General features: G+C 35.0%; 3 protein-coding genes across 3 annotated transcripts; 1 reads left to right on the top strand and 2 right to left on the bottom strand.

The window, feature by feature from the left end:
• Positions 1-8,802: 8,802 nt before the first annotated feature.
• Positions 8,803-9,351, top strand: LOC143532693 (fasciclin-like arabinogalactan protein 9). Its single transcript, XM_077027671.1, has one exon. The coding sequence runs from the start codon at positions 8,803-8,805 to the stop codon at positions 9,349-9,351; it is 549 nt and encodes a 182-aa protein (XP_076883786.1).
• A 1,109-nt stretch (positions 9,352-10,460) lies between these two features.
• LOC143532739 (F-box protein At5g07610-like) lies at positions 10,461-11,618 on the bottom strand. Its single transcript, XM_077027703.1, has one exon. The coding sequence runs from the start codon at positions 11,603-11,605 to the stop codon at positions 10,526-10,528; it is 1,080 nt and encodes a 359-aa protein (XP_076883818.1). The 5' UTR covers positions 11,606-11,618; the 3' UTR covers positions 10,461-10,525.
• Positions 11,619-15,194: 3,576 nt separating this feature from the next.
• On the bottom strand, positions 15,195-18,998 carry LOC143532741 (protein trichome birefringence-like 41). Its single transcript, XM_077027704.1, has 5 exons — positions 18,623-18,998; positions 16,359-16,533; positions 16,097-16,272; positions 15,735-15,893; positions 15,195-15,565 (listed from the first exon to the last, which is right to left on the bottom strand). Exons 1-5 carry the CDS (start codon positions 18,859-18,861, stop codon positions 15,280-15,282), a joined length of 1,035 nt encoding a protein of 344 aa, XP_076883819.1. The 5' UTR covers positions 18,862-18,998; the 3' UTR covers positions 15,195-15,279.
• Positions 18,999-19,897: the final 899 nt, after the last annotated feature.

Raw genomic sequence — 19,897 nt, forward strand, 5'->3', positions numbered from 1 at the left:
GTTGAACTGAAGTCGGTTGTCTCCTTGGTTTTATAGATGTGCAAATGGGACGGTATGAATTACATTGTGTTTTCGAGTCTCATTTAAACGAGGAATTGAAAGGAAATGGGAGGAATTGAGTTTCAAAAGTTATAAATGTTTGTTCAAAGTTTCGAATTTGAAATCTATGTTTTAACTATGAACTCTTAAGAATAAAGCTAATTATCAGTTATCATAAGTGTAAATATTTGTATTTGAGGTCATCTTTAATCGTAGTCTATTATTATTTATTTATTTTTTACTATTTTCTAGTCATTAAATTATTTATTAAGTTGTCCAATTTTTGAGACCGGTTCGATTTTAAAAACATGATTATATCTCATAACTCACTACATTTCTACACACACATTTATATCTATTTTTTTAAATTTCATTTATATCTAATTTTTTTTTATTTAACACGTTTAACGTATAGTCCATAAAATATGCAACATGTGTGGCCCATAGATTTCAAATTTACGTCATGTGACAATAATAATCGACGATCACCTAAGGTTGTGGTGTACATGTGCTCATGTATAAGCCCGATGACGGTGACGGTTGACGATGACGGGTTAGAAGTGACTTGAAATCGTACCCATAATAGGAACGGTTCATGGGTCCGAATAGAGGAAAATGAAACATATAACGTTTGTATTGAAAAGATGTACACATGGGTTTGGGAGACAAAAAGCTGAAATAGCTAAAGGAATAATGGTGGTGGATGTCAGTGAATTATAGTTTCTTTTCATGGGTCCATTACATGTTCATATGTTTTCATCAACACATTTCTGTAACTAGTGGTGATGTTTTTATTAGCTTTTTAAAGTAAAAATAAAGTTCAAAAGACATTATTGTCTATGCTTGTAGATAAAATTTATGAATAGATGGATTTGATACATCATCATAAATTTTTTTAAAGAACAACAAATTTCTGTTTTTATTAATAGTTCTAGCAAGACATTAAAAACTACCAACACAAATATCAAAAACAAACCGGGCACAAGCTATTAGGTTGTTCTCTATGATGGAGGGCATCGAAGCCCCTCCATAATGCCACGCCATCGTCACGTAAGAAACGAGGCTTTGAAGCCCTTTTTCATAATGTCCCGCTATGGTTTAAAACCCATTGGGCGCCTCATTATATATGCATGCATGCATGCATGCTTGTATGTATGTATGTATGTGTGAGAGATGCCCCCCTTCCGCATCCATCGTTGTGAAGATGCCCCCCCCCCCTTCCGCGCCCTCGACGCCCCAAACATGCCCCTATCCACGCCCATAGCATATAGTCTTACAGTTGGCGCCCAACCATTGAAACAACACAAGCAACTAATACAAATGAAAGCTACGCCAATCTTCCCACGAAAGCCATATCCTTTTAGACCTATTTTTAATCCAAAAAAAACAAGCACTTTTATCTCCTCTAACAAGTTGTTAATTTGAACTAGAACCCCCTTTATGGACCAAGGCATTTCGTACAATGTAATCAAGCATACTGCATGGAACACTTTAATTTGGCTTTATCTTTAGGAAATGAGACAAATTTATGTAGCTCAACTAAATCCTAAACATGAGGTATCTTACGTTATTGAGTAATCTAACTCCATATTATTTAAGCTTAACCCACGAGAGATGAAGATATGTTCTACCAAGTCCTCTTCACTTCCTAAAAACAGACAAACTTAACTATCTTCGTAATTGTAATATTCTTATTTTTAGTGGCTAACACTGTTTTCATTTCTTTATCTTCGTATTAAATATGGTAGACATCTTTTAATATGTTTTCATGCTTTTATTGTTGGATTCGTAGACTTTTTTTGGGCCGGATTTAGATCAAGAAGGGAGGGAAGGGGCAGGTGGTCATAACTTGTTTATGATTTATTTTTCTTCAAGTTTAAGTTGGAATACATATACTTCAGTCTCTATATATCATTCAGTCTCTATATATCATTGTTATGTACTTGTAATTGTATCACTTAATAAAATATAAATTCTAGTTTAGTGACACTAGGTCAGTCGAAACCGAACCACTTTAAATCTTTGTGTTTGTTTTTATTTGCTTTCATGGGTACTTATGTTCAGTTCGTGTGTGCGTTTAATCCCTAACATTTATTTATATAGTCTATAAATAATTTCTTTTAATAATATTGTTTTTTAGTATTCAAAAGATATGATGTGGTAGCAAGGTGTCCTCATTTATTCAAGAGGTGGAACGTTTAAATGTTTAAAACTTACAGGGTGCAGGTATATGTATTTTATAGGAGTATTTAGAAGTATGTTAATATACTATTAATTTTTTTTCTTAAATACGTGGAACCCCTTATCCCTTATAAGTTCAAATTTATAAAATGTTACTTGTACTTGTGTTTAAAATTCCATTGATCAGATTATAAACATGGATTCTTGACACGTGAGTGGAAACCTGTGAATCCCTCAATACATGCGGGAAAACTTGTGAACCCAACCACTAATAACAAAAGGATGAGTGAGATTTGGGTTATAATTTTACAATCGAGTATGGGAAATGCCCATCTCATATTAACATATCTAATATTTTTAGCTCCATTTTTGCGTCATAAGGTGATGAGTTTTAACATGCATTAGCCAAAAAAAATGGAACATAGTTATCTGGTCAAAGCCCTAAGGATGCTAATCAGAAACTTCTAAAACATTCTAATAATTTACGAATGTATAATGAATTATATGATATGAAACAATTGACATGACTAAAAATGGGAAAGAAAAGAAGTTCCAAGACAATAAAAACTATTCTTGTGGTGTAAACCAAAAATCTTCTCACACCCCAAGCACATATTGCATTGGTTCCTTAAATATATTAGTTCATCGGTTATCCTGTTATTCAACAATTAGTATTGAATTCTTTGTAAATGATTAGGCAATGTGTAGTGGGGCTATAACTTGGGCGAAAAGGAGCGACAAGTTGGAGGAACACCCCCCCCCCCTCGGGCAATATTGGGACGGAAAGGGGCGGGGTCTATTTCTTGCCCAGCATGTCTGTTGTTATGTTTGTTTATATTATTATTATTATATATTATATATATATATGTGTGTAAGAGATATATATGTATATACATTACTATTTATAGCGCCTACACCATTACCCCAAAAACAAAACCCCATTTTTTGCTGACTGTGCGTCACATGACGCAAAACGTCCCAATTTGTAGCCCCTCCACTACACATAACCTTAAAGGTCATAAAGTTGATGTTCACAAAACCGATGATAAAGAAAAAGTTCACATATAACAAATTTATGAGATTTTGGAGTTAATGCAGTTACTTAGGCTATATGTAATGGGGCGTGGATTTGGGCGATTTTGGACGCGAAGGGGCGCGAACACTGCCCCCGGCGATTTTTGTGCGAAAAGGGGCGGGGGCGGGGTGTTTTTATCGCTGTGGAAGAAGAAGAAACATTATTATTTTATTGTTGTGTGTGTGTATATATGTATATGTATATATGTTGTGTGTGTGATATATATATGTATATGTATATGTATATATGTTGTGTGTGATATATATATATATATGTATATGTATGTATATGTCGGGGTGGGTTAAAATAAAAAGAAATAGTTTTCTAGGAAGAGTAAGAATCAATCTAGGCCATTGGATCTATGATCTAATGGTTGAGATTGGTAGTTTTTAAACTACCAAATAGTTTTTTAGGATTAAGGATTTATGCAACATAGTTTCTTAACTCTAAATTTTATGTTATTTCTACTCTTCTTACAAAACTATGTACTTTTATTTTTACCCTTTTCTGTATATGTATATGTATATATGTTGTGTGTGTATATATATGTATATGCAAAATGAATCCTAGAAACAACCCGAACCAACCGAACCACCCATTCCCTCCTTTCGGTCAACACCATGGTTCGCAAAACCAACTGAACGTGAACCTACAATGGAACCCGATGAACCTAAACCAACCGAGCTATCCGTTTCAATTTCCCGACCCGAACCTAAACATGTACGCCAACCGAGCTATATGTTTTTTTTATATTTTTTGTTATGTATTTTTTTAGTTATGTATTTTTTTGTATTTCTTTTTAATTTTAATGTATTTTTATTTAAATATTCGAAGAAATTGACTTTTATTTGATTAGTTTAATTATAAAAAGAAAATAATAAAAAAATATATTGTGAGCCCAATTTGTAGCCCCTACACCATTACACCCTAAAAATAAATTCGCTCCCTTTGCTGACTGGGCGCCACGTGTCATAATTCGCCCTCATTTGTAGCCCCTCCATTACACATAGCCTTATGGATAAAATAGACAATATTTATAGTAAAGGTGGCCGCATGTTACACACTGATTTAAGGTTGTCTGACCCACAAATCCTCTAAACCTTCATGGGAAATAACACGATCACTTATATTTAGTTAGGGAAGAATTAAGAACATACACAAAGACGACTATTAGTCTATTAGTATAACTTTAGTAATGTAGCCAGTACCCGATCATATTATATTTGGGGACCTATACAAACATCACAAACTACTGAAATGGTGTGCTTTTTGGAGTTTGTTTTTTGTTTTTGTTTGTTAACGATCTTATAATACCGCAAGGAGACTATTTGTATCGACCACTCTAGGATGTTTGATTAACAACTCTTATATATGTATGTATACAAGATATACTTACAAATATTGGTATCACGTATGTGGTCCCCGAGTTTCTAGCATGTTCTACCGAGTTTCTATGTTTATAACTTGATCCAAAACTATAACGACACGACATTCATATAGGCTAACCCACTACATCATCGTTGGAACAAGACCTTACTTCTCTCGGTTTTCATAGAGTAAATTGTTTCTCAATCCCTATATTTTTCTTTTTTCAACCCATGTGGTTTATGTTCCATAACCCCTAACGTCCATTGCAACCACCACCCACCTACATTGCCACCAGCACACACAAAAACCCAGCCACCCTTAATATCTGATCCCCTAAGCTAAACCAATATTCTCTCATATCTGAAAACTCAACACCACACCACCTCCATTCATCGCACCACACAGTTTAGGGAAAGATGTTATGGGACATTTGTCCAAAAGTTTCGTCTTGTGTGAAAGGGTTATGGGAAATAAGCCACATGACCAAAAATGCATTTACTCGTTTCCATTTCTCTCACTTTTTCTCCCATTGTTTTTTCTCTTATTTCTCCACAAAACAAAACGTGAATTACGGTTTTCGTCCCTGTAATTTGTCAAAGTCTACGGTTTTAATCCAATAGTTTCAAATTTACGATTTTCGTCCATGTGGTTTCATTTCACTTGCAATTAAACCCGAATTCACTAATCCCGTTAAATTTGATCATTAAACCCATCAACGTGTCCTTCACGTGCGGGGCAATTTTGCCCTTTTTTCCCAAATGCACCTCATGAACCTCTCATGTCAGAGGGCTTGTGAATTAGAACTGGGGTTTATTTGGGGTGAAAAGGACAAAGCTGCCACTCATGTGAGGGGTATGCTGATGGGTTTAACAACCATACTTAACGAGGTTAATGAATTCAAGTTTAATTGCAAGTGAAATAAACCACAGGGGCAAAAATCACAAATTTGAAACTGTTTGACTAAAACCGCATATTTGAACAAATCATAGGAACGAAAACCGCAGATTACTCTAAAATAAAAATTAGAACTCCAGCTCGTTATATAAAACAAATAATCTTCTTAAATGTCCACAGACTATTTATTATAAACATTTACGACAGTTCTATAATCTCGCTTACAAAGAAACACTGCCTTACAAATATGACAATGATACTAATAACTCACAAGTATATTCCTACCTCATGTGCTAATTATTGAAGGAAGTGGGGACATGGTATGGACATGGGAACCCAATATACATATAATACATATGATAGGGAACAAGAAAGGAAAAGAGCAAGTGTGTGATCAGTAATACCTACCTGATAGATCAGGACTTAACCGGGTGATTAACAGGAACTTAGTTCAAAAGTCAATCATTAACATTAAGGTTGGGTGTTATGGGCTAACTATGAGACGTTATTGGTGTCACAAAGGCTTGATAACGCCTCAAACACCGGGCCGCAAGCATCAAAGGGAGTGCAAAGGACGGGAGGTATCCCCTTAACACCTCTCATTTTCACATTTTGGGTTGTGGGGTCTTCATGTGCCAACCAATCATCATTTTTATTTATTTGTTGTTTATTATTTTATTCAATTCTAGTTCACACACAGACGTGATTGTTAAAGGGTGAGGTAGTTAAAACTTATTGTCTATGTGACGGTGGCATTGATGTGACAGGGTGTTATGCACTTTGTGTTAAACGACACGTAGCCTAATTAACTTACTTTAGAGTTTAGACGGTAACATATGAAAACGGGACAATTTAGAGTATTATGATTGGGAAGAAAGACGTGGATTCGTAAAGGTTTTATGGTTCATATGAGGATGTAAAGGTTTTATGGTTTCTTCTAAATTAACCATAAAACCTTTACATCTTTGAACCGGTTAATTTAGAAGAAATTATTGAGGAAATTATTGAGGATGTAAAGGTTTTATGGTTCATATGGTATTGTAATAAACCGAAATTTAAACGGGTCTCTAGGGTAGATTGGTGTTCCTTTAATCTTATGTAATTCAGTCGGTGTTGTTTGTTGCCCTTTGTGACGGTCTGTCGTGTTTTATAATAGTTACAGTTAAAAAAAATTAAATAAAAAAACAATAATTTAATAAAGAGACGAAAGGTTTTTTTTGAAGTATGAGCATGTGTGGAATGTTGTTAGACATGAGCCAAAGTGGGTCGAGCATGTTCACTCTAAAAGAACGAAAACATCAACTTCGGGGAAGTACACCTCATCGACTTCAGACGCGCATACAAGCATCAACGTTAATCTCGATGACTCGAATGATGAAGCGGCGTTCAATGTGGTGGGCGAATTTGAAGAGTTGCAAGGACCAATAGGAAGAAAGAAGGCAACGACACGAGCGAGAAGCAAAGTGAAAGATGAACTGATTGTTGACAAGGTCACCGAGCAAATGCAATAATATATGATCAAGAAAATGACATCTTTCGATAAATTTCACGATCAAATGAATCAAAATTTGTTTAATTAAGATATGACCATTCTATTGATGGACCGTTTAAAGATGGATCCATACACGTTGGAAACTCACTAGTGTCATGTGAAAAAATCATAAAACAAAACGTAACATTTTAGATTAATTTTGTATTTTATCTAATATCTAATCATAAGTTGACGTATTGTTTGCATTTTAGTTGATATACGCTTTATTTCCGGTTAATGTATGTTTTATTTTTATGTTTAATGTATTTTATTTTTAATCGTTCTTTTTTTTAAATTTATATTACATAAATTTTTAATGTGTCATTTAAATATATATGAATAATAAAAACTTAATTGTCGAGGTATGTGATGATGTGTTAGTTTGTGAATGTTTGTTGTTATGGAAAAAAATGTGAGTTTTTAAAAAAAATTTAGAATCTGATTTGACCATAATTTGACGGTTTTTGAAGGTGTTTTGTTTTGGATGCTCTAAGGTTTGGATTCAACTATGGACCGACTTTATTTTATTTTAACGGTTGGCTCACGATCTCACCTGATAGTTTCTAATAAACTAAAAGGGATAATCACCCAACGCCATTAACATTGGAATTATCAACACCATCATTCTCTTCGACATCTTCCTTAGACTATGTGTTGTGAGATAACTAGCAAGATTTAGTTATCGTGCTTCGTCATCGCCACATAGGCGGCTGAGCAATAACTAGTCACATGTTGATTCAAGAGTTACAACGTTTGAAATAAATTAAAAATTAAAAAAAAGGATTGATTGTTAGTGTAGGTGGATCCCTCTTTTATTGTGATACTGCTATTATCACCATAGCACCAAAGGGGTAATTCTAGATAGCGCGGGAATAACACTTGGGGTGTTGTGGTATAGTGCTGAAATAACCGGTGAGGTGGCTGGATGGCGCCTCAATTGCCATACCACAACACACGACCTATCCGCACTTTTCTCATTTAACTTTCCTAACATATAAAATCTCAAATGTGCATAAGATCCTGGTTCCGATTACCAGAGGTTACACTGCACTTTCTGGCGTGTGGCTGGTCACAAACCTTTTCTTGATGGCTTGTTTTTTAAAACTAAACATCACATGTAAATTTCTTTAACTATTCTTTAACTAGTTAAGTGATAAATAGGTTGGGTGCACGTTTCTGTAGACCATATATGTGAGATTCCTCTAGATTTAAATTTGGGCTTTAAATATATTGCTCGTGGCGTAGATTACTCGTTTAACTAGAAACACGTGGGTTCAAATACTAAAATAATAATTAGAAGATCCTCCAATCTAATTTTATTATTACTAGACTAGATTATTTGACCTCGTCAATAAGCTAATGGTGAAGTGAAAATGATTGGTGTTTCATATAATCTAGGTTTGATTTCTGCCCACAACATTTATTTTCAGAGGTACCAGTATGATGATGGGAGACTAAACAAGTAGATGACTTTCAATAATTGGATTCTTAAATCTCACCATATTGTCGGGCATTCGGGCGAGTGTTCACGGGTTTTTTTACCGGATTGAAAACGGGTGTATCCCGTTACGATGAATTTAGCCAGTAGCTCATTTGAAAGATTCGTTTGCCGTTCAAAAAAATCTATTTGACCTCAACCCCAAACCCCCCCCCCCAACCCCACCACTCCCGACCCACCTATATATAATAATTTATAGCACCCATTACCACCACCATGGCTTCTTCATCCATTCTCTTAACTCTAACCACCCTTCTCTTTCTCCTCCCATCAACCCTTTTGGGTGAAGATCCACCACCAAAATCAGACATAAAGGCATTGCTAGTGAAAGTTATGGCGGCGGCGGGAGGTGCAAAGAAGGACTCATCTTTCGTCGAAGACCTCGAGCTCAACAGCTTGAGTACCCTTTCCACATCCACCAACGACGCCTTCCAAAACCTCGACAGCATGACCCTTTTCGCACCGACCGATAACGCCTTCCAAGACCTCCCTCTCAACACCATGTGGATGGAAAAGAAAGAGGAGCTGCTATTACACCATGCGCTCCCAAAGCATTACAGCATGGACGATCTTGCTATGCTCAGCAGCCCCGTTCCAACACTGGCCAATGGGACTGATTCGAGTTTATATATTACCCGTGTGGCGAAGCAGCTGATTGTGTCCACTGGAGTTGTTAAGCCGCCCATTCGTTACGCCTTAACTGATGATTTTCCGCTTGCGGTGTACGTGATTGATCAGGTGTTGTGGCCGTCGGAGTTTAATTAGTTAAACTCCTATATGTAATATATACATATGTATGCTTGTTTACGTAATGAAATGGTCTAGTATTATGTATTTATAAAAAAACCATAACGGTGTTAAGTTTTTTCCGAATTTCGAATTCATATTTTAGGGCTCTTGATTGGAAGAAGAATACGAGTCGATTGATGTTAAACTTAGCTCAAAACGATGTTCCAAACAACTTAATTTTTGTTAATTTGAAGTTCAAACACCCGATTTGAAGCACTAATTAAGCCGTTTGGACCATCGTTTCAATCTAAGTTTTACATCAATCGACTCGCCTCCTTCTTACGATCAAAAGCCCTGAAAAATTAGTTTGAAATTCGGAAAAAATATTAACACAATTAGAACTTTTTTTTTAACGAGGGACCACTGAGAGCCAATTTTTTTTAAATTTGGGACCAACAGTAGGAATAAACTAAGTTAGAATTATTATCGGCCAATATCATTTAGTTGGGATTATTAAATTCCAATTTGCCATATATAAATAAATAAACTCAACTACTCCGTGAAAAAGAGGGTTGCCGGGGTGTGTGTGTGGGTGGGGGGGGGGTTTGGTTTGCTTACGCGGCTACTCAATTTGACTACCTACTATGCTATTCTACTAAGCATATGCACACTCTGTGGCCATCTCCACTTTGGTGGGATGGTAAAGGCTTAGGCCTTTGGGTGAGAGGCCCAGGGTTCGATCCCTGACAATGGCGGTTTATTGTAAATAGTAGGAGGCAAGCTTAAACATTCAAAAAAAAAAAAAAATGCGCACTCTGTGTGGGTTTTGCCTCGCAAAGCTAAAACCATCGCTAACAATATTCAAGAGGACATTACATCTGAGTTTGAAATCCATTATAGATGGCACCATTATGGGTGCTCTTATAGAGTTCAACAATAAATGGATATCAGAGAACATGCATATAATATACCAAACTGAAGATGAGGATTATTTTAGAGAGAAAAACAACCAAAACAAAAGATAATTCATCATCACCAGCAGAATTAAACAAATAAAATGACAAATAAACCTTAAACAGTTTAACACAGGGTTCATAATTGTTAATACACATGTAATATATAGCTCCAAAATAGGTTTCATTAACTCAGAAAAACAATAATAATTCAGAAGATATGATAACAATACCTGAAATTAACCAATACTGCAGAATCACACACCAGCAACAGATGCAATAAACTGAAAGCACGCCGGAGAGTGACCTGATTTCAGATCACATAGCTTACAGAGAGTGTCTAACACGATATTGTATCGTACTATCTTTCCACATATTTCCATCACAAGAAACGAATCCACGTCTTTCTTCCCAATCATAATACATCGAACATGAATGGAACAAAACCGCCTTCCTGGGAATTGCTTCATTAACCAATCAAGTTTAACATTGTGCTTAATCGACCACCCGGAATCCCCTTTACTCATCTCGTAAATGATCATTTTTCCACAACCAATACGAAGAAGAAGCAAACAACCGTGAGACTCAAACAACTTTTGATCACAAACCATCTCCCCATCATCAAGTGTTCCAGGTGTTTGTATGCTTTTGATAACCTTATGCTCAAGACAAAACTTAAAATGCAAAGCCTTGTTGCTAGTATCTAGCCAATGAATGGCATCATTCCAATACATTCCATTGTTGACACCTCGAAAACATTGAAGGGTAAATCGACCGTTACAAACACTCCACTCGCATGTTTTAGAAGAGTAAACATGTATCTCAATAAATGGATGAGAACCTTCATTAGTATGTATCACTCCAGCACACACTATTTTGTAATGAGATGATTTTGAAGGATCAAAAGCCATTCTCACACTACCCATAAAACCGCAATGTGGAATCCGTTTAAACCGCTGTAGCGATGGATTGTACACATATAACTTATCATGCGACGAACGGCAAAGGAGTAAGCCATTGCAAGACTGCAAGATCACAAGTTTACTTGAGTCAAAGTGGATAGTGAAGGTGGAGGGTGGTATAGATGAATTTATGGTATCCAACTGCACGAAATCGTATTCGAGGGTCTGCCGCGGGAGGATGAGACCAAAGGAAGAATGAGGCAGAGTGAAATTAGGGTTTGTGATGATGGTTAACCAGCGTTTGCATACGTGTTTGAACACATGAAATGAGACAACGGGTAACCTGAGTAAGATGTCGAGCAAGAGGTCGTCGTTGGATAGGACTGCATGTGTGGATGAAACCAGTTCAGGTGAATCTTCGGCCATTGTTTTCATGGAAATGGTAAAACCCTTACAATCAAAACCCTAATTAATATCAAATCAATATACAACAATCACATTTAAAGCCCAAAATTTTCTACGCCGGCCCATTAAAAAGATACGCATCGCTGTAAAAATCATGACTATGTGTTGATTAATCCCCGATTAATCGTTAGTATCTGCCTCACTGACTTGTTGCCGATTAATCCCCGTTTGTTCAAAATCGGTCAAAATTGAATATTTTATACATAAAATCTGGAATATACATATATTTGAAAATTTACATATAAATTATTATCTGATTATCCTGATTAATCCTTAGTAATCGCTAGTTCTTACCTCGCGTCCCACCGCCCGACTAGCGTTAAGCAATTTCTAAAACATTTTATATATGTATAAATTGAATATTATTAATATATATTGATAACTTTAACTTAAATGCGACTGTAGTTTAGTAGGTTGATTCACCTAAGCTAGAAAGAAAGTATTTGATTCATGAAACTTGGGGTATGCTTGCAATGAACCAGGAATAAAATAGATCGATCATTACAATTTAATTGATCATTATCATGCTTGGTTAACCAATTAGAATGAGTGAATCATTAGTGGTGTTTGGTAGGAAAAAAATGACAAATAAATGAAATGCAAATGACTAACAATATGTATCTCTACCTCAATATAAAGATATTTTACCAAAACAAAATAAAAGTTACTTGTGCATGACCTCTTAATCAATCATACCTCTTAGTAATGGTTCGGTATAAGTTTGCCAATTAGCCCCTAACTATAACATTTTTTTATATGACTAACAAAGTAACTAAGGGTCCATTTGGTACGGAATAATGGAATGCACGAAAGAATGAAATAGACAGATAAATGGAATAGAATAGATAATTATTATTCTATTGTCTTGTTTGGATATCATTTAGTAACTGGAAACTGAATGGATTATTACTTTATCATATTAGATATGTAGGCAGGAAAGACGAAAAATAAAAAAAAAAAATTGGTGGTGAGCGACGATAGTGGCGGTGGGCACGGGTAATTGTGGGCGGTGGTGGTGGTGGTAGTGGTGGTGCGTGGTGGCTTTCGGTGATTATGGTTGGCGATAGTGGTAGTGGTGGCGACGAGAGGTGGGAGGTGAGTTGGCAGCGTTGGGTGGCGGTGTTTAGAGCGATCGGTGACAATGGTAAGTGGTGTGGCGGGTGGCGGTGGGTATTAGCGGTTGTGGTGGCGGGAGGTGGTGGGTGGGTGATGGTCGGCGGCGACGGCGGTTAGTGGTGGTGGTGGTAGTGGTAGTGGAGGGAGGGTGGTGGAGGTGATGTAGATGGAAAAATGGATATAATGGGAAATAAAAATGAGAGAAATTTATGATTTGCCTCCCTGTGTAATATAAGCGGTAGCAAGTTGAACCACTGATTCTGAAATTGTGCGTGTTGAACCCTCGTATTTTTCCGGTGGGATCAATTTGACCTCTACCTCTAATTAAACGTCTGTTGACCTGTTAAAAATGTTGAAATTACGTTTTTACCCCTAAGCCTTTAATTCAGTTTAAAAACAATCATCCAAAATAATGTAAATACCGTGATTCGAACCCAGACCTCCGATTTAATATTCCACCAAAACTACTACGTGAACTAAGTTAGTGTTTGGTATAGCTATACAACATAAAATTTATATTACTACTTTTATCACTTCATCTTCCCCAATTATAATTAGGGATTTCTAAGTTTTAAATCCAAACCATTATCATCAAGGTCTCCAAATCCGGCCATCGTAGTGATAAGAGAAACCAGTTCAGGCAAAAGCACTCACCATCATCGCCACCCAACACCAGCGTCGCCTCCGTCGTCTCCGGCACCACCTGCAGACCATCACTCATATCGTCGTCGTCCCCAGCACCACCTATTTATATCCCACTTGACACTTTTCTGTTTCCACTTTCTTTTTTCCAAAAACCTTACCACAAAACATCAAATCATCACACAAATCATCAAATTTAATCTAAGATTTTTCTGGGTTTTGATTATTAATCGAGATATAATCGATGAACTTCATCAATTTTTCTTTCAGATCAGAGAACAAAACCCCCAATTTCAATTTCAAACTCAACAAAACCTTAATTTTCAAATTCAGCAGAATAAGATGAACAAAGACCTGTGATTATGAGTCCTCAGTCAAAAGTGTTACCACATCATCACATTTACAGAATAAATTATCACCAAAAGTAGTTAATTTGTTGTTCATATTCAGAAATTATCACCAAAATGGTGGTGCCAGAAAAACGAGATAACCGAAATCCATGGCGGTTGTGGCTGAGGTGGCGACGGTGTGGTGCTGGAATCCATGGCGACGAAGCTAGCTTCTTTTCTCCGGCCAATCACAAGGCTGCACCAACTGATTGTTATTAGGAAGACAATATTATTATTATTATTATTATTATTATTATTATTATTATTGTGGCAGATTATTATTATTATTATTATTATTATTATTATTATTATTACTACTACTACTACATCCGTTTCATTAAAAGTGTCCATATTTCTTTTTTTATTTGTCTCATTACAAATGTCAACTTTTAAAATTTATTAGCTAATTTCCAAGTTTACCTTTAAACACGCACAACTAATATTAATAAAAAAATATAGATGGACCCACTTTTCAAGGGTCTTATTGTCATTTGTTAAGAAAAAAAAGTAATCATTCAATCCATCTTAAATTTTGTGTTTTTTAAACCTGGACACTTATAATGGGACGGATAGAATATTATTATTATTATTATTATTAGGAAGTTGCAGGTTGGGGATTTGGAGGGAACGAAAGTTGAGTTGGGAAGACGATTGATGATTGGAAAGAATATTATTATATTCTTATTATTGATACATATTATGATGATGATTATTATTTAGTATTATTATTGTTAAGAGAGGATTACCAAAATGCCCTTGTTATATGTTAGTCAATGAAGGGCAACTAATGGTTGGGGTCAAACTGAGTCAGCCAAAATTACGAGGGTTCAACATGCGTAATTTAAGAATCAATGGTTCAACGTGCTCCCGCCCATATTACTCGGGGAGGAAAAATCACATTTTTCTCTAAAAACAAAGATGGTAGATGAAATGAATTTGGGATTTTTAGATGAAACGGAATAAACAAGGTAATACTGTAATAGGTGATTCTATGTCCCTGGGCTATCAAACACTCATTTTCATATGCATTTGTGATGGTTCGTTTTATTCCGTCTCTCATTTCTGCATAACAAATACCTAAGGCATATTAAACCATATGTAGAAATGACAAAACGATGGTTAAGCACATAATAAGAGGGGCGATATGTTCAAAACACAATTCACTGCGAGAACCTGACCTAAAATACAAGCTCATGTTGATTGAAACATAAATCTTACAAAAGAAGAATAAAGATTTTATAAAATTTGTTCAAACTTAAGTTGTCATTTTTTATTTTTATTTTTTAATATTGTTATGGTATATATGTTACGAACTTGCCTTGACTCGGTGCATAATCATATGATCTATCATATATATGTTAGTGGTGGATTTAATTTAGTCTTTGTAGATGAATCTATTTTATATGTGCATCATATATTATATTCGAAGTTCTATATCACTTGATTTTCTCACCAAAACAAAACTGGTTGAACATTTAATACAACCAAAAACTGTGTTCAAACAAGAGCAGCAGACAGAAGTAAGTTCCATGTGTCTGGAAGGCCACCAACACACCAATGTGTGCAATCCATTTTAAAGGCATTAAAACTGCTTGGATGTGCATCTTTTCTCAATTGAGACAGTCTTGTTATGTTTAGCAATGACACTGGTTTTGTGAGGCCACTCAAAACTTGCTCCACAACGGTCTCCGCTTTCGGTACGCCACCACCGTATGTTGATCCGTTCACTGGAACCGTTTCTTGGGCACAATTTGTCAACCCTGGTTCGTTCCAATCTGACCCACTGAATATATTTCGGATTCGTTAATCAATAACTTGATGAAAAACATACATCAAGGAGAAAAAAACTTAACAATAAGACTTAAAAACCAAGTCGGATCATGAACCAATTATGTTATGGGTCATCAGAGATGTAAGTATGAGTTATTTATAAGAATTAAAGTAAACATTACTTGTAATGAGACGGAGAAACTCCTTGGAAAAACACCGTGGTTTTCTCGGTGTCTATATCAGATTCAACCCATTTCGCCCAAGTGTTTAAAGCCTCTTGAAAAGCAACCATTCTATCCATGTCCTTCGTTATGTTCGCACCGATTTGGATATAATCCCATCTGCATCAAATTATAGTAGTAACCGTCATCAACAATAGATGTTTCATTGACATATAATTCACCGACTTATTCATATAGATCATCAAGGGATTTTCAACGGATATTGCTATTCGTCTGTAATCACCAACGAATATGTTATCAGTGATTTTTTTATTCTCGATAAAAGTCAGTTTTCTAGCAGTGACATAACTAAGTTTACTCACGGTTGTTTTTCTCCTCGACGATACCACCAAAGCCAAGTATTAAAGATTAAAACGTCGTGTTCCTTCCATGCATCTCCATTTGTAAGCGAATCTAGTTTCAAAACACGACCGAATTCCTCCTCCACAATGTCAACCAAGTAATGAGACAAGAAAACTGAAACTGAAACTCCATAATCCTACAAATTAACATAATGATTATATGTCCATAGTTTTTAATTATATTAACATTAAAATATTAAATAAATGTGATGACTTATATAACCTCAAATGTAACGGTTGTGGTTGAGTTGATGGTGTGTTCTGTGATATCAGATTCTGGTGGCAACGCCCCATGAAGAAGGCACACCATTGATTGCCATTGATTTGCGCTTATTGAATCTCCAATGTACATTATTTTCTTTCCGCTCATTTTTCTTAAGAATTCTTCAGCATTGAATCTACAATATAATTTGCAAAACTCAACTAGTTGAAATGACATTGGGTTAGTTTCAAGTCGGCATCTAGGAACACATTTAACTAATTGACTCGTTCTTGTATCAACTTGTTGGGTTCAAGGGTTGACCCACGTGTCTAACCCGTTCATTTTATTTTTTTATCAGTTTTGAGGAACTAAGGTTTGCTGGATTTTGGGGAATTAGGTACTACTACTAGGGTTCATATGATAGTTATTTAGGGGGGGGGGGGGGGGGGGAGGTTTGTAAAAGGGGAGAGAGAAAAGAAGAAAAGAAAAAGAAAAAAATAATATTACACTAAAATTACTCAACTACCCCTCATTTAAACTATAAAGTTACGCAAACACCCCGGACTTAACGAATGAAGTTAACGAGGTTAACAAAGGTACTAAAGTGCAAGATTTTTGAAACTGAAGTAACTATTTACACAAAATAAAAAATAGGTACTAATGTCGCATAGTTGACCAAACCTCATGTACTAAAATGACTCTTAACGCCCTGTTCTTGAGTTTTTTTAAATGAGGGAAAGAAAAGGAAAACTAAGGATAGTTAAAAAATGGTGTTCTTGGGTTTTTTTTAGGATAGAAAGGAAATGAGTAGAAGGAGTTAGGAATGATTAAATTAATGTATTTTCTCAATAAGTTATTCTCCCAAAAATGGAATGATTACGAAGGAAAACTATTTTTTAACATAGTTATCATTTCATTTCCTCTAATTTCATTTCAACTCAAGAACACACCTAATTGAAAAAAATTTCATTCCCTTCCATTCCTTTTCTTATCCTTCCCTCTCATTTCCTTTTCTTTCCTTTGTTAAAAATCTCAAGAACAAGACGAAACTCTAATAAATTAACCACTTTGAAAACTAATGTTTAGTCAAACTTTAAAAATAAATTGATACAGTTTAACCATAATTGCTTCAAGTAAATTAATATGTCAGTTTTGAATTTTAGTGTACAAACTCCTATTTGAAAGAAAATTAGATAACTTATTTATTATTGAAAGATTCGTTTTTATGTCAATTCATGAATACACATGATATTTGTATTACGTGTATAACACAATTTTATATTTACGTCCCATTCAACCTGACAACCCATGAATACGACTATTTAAAGTCTAAACCGCCAGATTTAATAAAAGTTAAAATGGTAACTGATGTTGCCAGTGTAGTTTTCCTTGACGGTTGTTTCTAAAGAAACGATGATGCTAAGTATACATAGTATTCTTATAGTGTCAATGTGTCATCATGTAAAAGATAATAATAACATCATGAGGTCTTCATATAATTAAACCGGGCCACATAATAATAAAGTAAAACATGAATTTGATCTTAAGTTCTTATATTAGTTTTAAGTAAACGGATTGATGAATGATGATGTTAATCTTTCAAGTATACATTATCTATTGAATTTGTCTTCATTTTCACCCTGAAAAAGTTAAGATTTTATAAGTTTTAGTTTAATTGCTTATGTACAAATATATATCATCATATTATACAAAATAATACATCGCATGACGTAATATTGTTATGAATATAATTATATCATTCAGAACATTAATTTAATAATTTTATACTATTTTTAATCTAATCTTATAATAGAATATGTATCTTCTTAGTTAATAATTTGTACACTATATTTTACGATTGTTAATCATATAGTATTGAACATTAAAAATACAAACCATATAAATAACAAATACCACACGAAACTCTAGGACACGTGAATACTGTGACATTCCAAACGAGGCGTGTGGAAAGACAACAGATAGTCATTTGTTTGGATTATAACATAGATTATTATACTTCTGGTTTCAATAAAAAGTGTGTAACGTGATAATGTTATGTCAAATTGGAGTTGTGGTTTAATTTAAAAGTGCATAACGTCCTGCTATATAGATACTGAGTTTAACTAACTCATCGTTTAATAAGCGTGTTGTAGTTTCACTGACTAAAAAAATAAATAAAACACATAGATTGATACACATATTCATATCTGTTAGCATGTACCTCAATATGTATATGTATATGTATATATGTATGAATATTATTGTATAGATGAATAAATGTGTACCTAGGCAAGGTGCAATTGGTGGGCTGCCATCTGAACTTGAGGTAGTTTAAATCGGGGCGACCGTATTTGATGCAGTCGAATTCCTTTCGAATGTGTGGACACTGCGATGAATCATACATAGGATAGGACTCGTTGTACACCCAGCTTCCTTGGTACAAATCACACTCATTTTCGTATGCAGTCGCTCCTGATAAAAAGATAACCGCACACCAACATCTTCTTTCAATCCCACCACCCATCACAAATCCTAGTAGCTAAAAAAAGAGACGCAGGCAATATATATAGAGAGAGGACCACCTCTTTTGCTGTCTAACCAACAATTTGACTTAAGACTTCAATTCTGTTAGGTGATTGATATTAAATTTCAGAGGTCAAAGCTATATTAATTAAATGATTAAAGTTTATGGAATATTAACTGAATAATTAATGATCGAGTTTTAAAGTACTTTGTTTTTTTTTTTCGTTTTATGGAATTTGAACGACCAACAAATAAAACACGGTTACTTAAGGTAGCCCAATAGCAAACGACGACTCATACTCTCATAATCGCAGATAACATTGAGCAACTCAAGCTCACGATCTTTTATTTCAGGAAAAACCTGTCGTCAGATCCCTCCCTACAGTAAAGTACTTTGTAATTAGACATTTTTAGAGGAACCATGAATCACTTTTAATCTTTTTAACATTAATTATAAGATTATTATCAATAGCGCCCCGTATAGGGTTGTACGAGACGTATAGGGGACCTAATACGCCCCGTATAGCTAATAGCTATATACGGGTGTATCAGGGGTTTTATTTAGAAAAATGGTAGGTGTCTCTAGAAAACCTCGTATTTACATGAGTTTTTTTAAATATACTGAATAAAATATTTGATTTTTTGTTGGAAAAAAAAATGTTTGTTATATTAACGACCAACGAATAAAAATGCTACTTGGTAACCCAACGACAAAAGACAACGTTATACGCCTGTGATTATAAATGACATTAGGAAGCGCGGGTCCATCATCTCCTGTTTAGGGAAAACTAGTCGTCCGAAAACCCGTTGTGATAAGACCCGGTTAAGATCGGATTCGAAGTTGAGTGCCTCCAACCCTTTTTTAAATAATTTATCCAACATATTATTTATAACGAAAGTTTTATATTCATTTTATATTTTTCTGTACTTTGTCATTAATGAATTGAAGACAAAATCATGATGGGAGAAGTTCACGTGTGGCATGGACCGGAGACATGTGAAAAACAAAAGGAACCTTTCTTGATTATTCTTTAACT

Source organism: Bidens hawaiensis, unplaced genomic scaffold (genome assembly GCF_021521415.1).
Source record: "Bidens hawaiensis isolate Kalapana, Puna unplaced genomic scaffold, B.hawaiensis_p1.1 tig00009541_1, whole genome shotgun sequence".
Taxonomy (NCBI): Eukaryota; Viridiplantae; Streptophyta; class Magnoliopsida; order Asterales; family Asteraceae; genus Bidens; species Bidens hawaiensis.

What these genes read in the sequence shown, in the direction of transcription:
- LOC143532693 (XM_077027671.1), top strand. Translation starts at nt 8,803, where the DNA reads ATGGCTTCTTCATCCATTCTCTTAACTCTAACCACCCTTCTCTTTCTC.
- LOC143532739 (XM_077027703.1), bottom strand. Translation starts at nt 11,605, where the DNA reads ATGAAAACAATGGCCGAAGATTCACCTGAACTGGTTTCATCCACACAT.
- LOC143532741 (XM_077027704.1), bottom strand. Translation starts at nt 18,861, where the DNA reads ATGGGTGGTGGGATTGAAAGAAGATGTTGGTGTGCGGTTATCTTTTTA. An exon ending in ACCAATTGCACCTTGCCTAG is followed by an intron (nt 16,534 to 18,622) that starts GTACACATTTAT and finishes ATTATATTGTAG; the next exon opens with ATTCAATGCTGAAGAATTCT. An exon ending in GTTTCTCCGTCTCATTACAA is followed by an intron (nt 15,566 to 15,734) that starts GTAATGTTTACT and finishes AAATATATTCAG; the next exon opens with TGGGTCAGATTGGAACGAAC.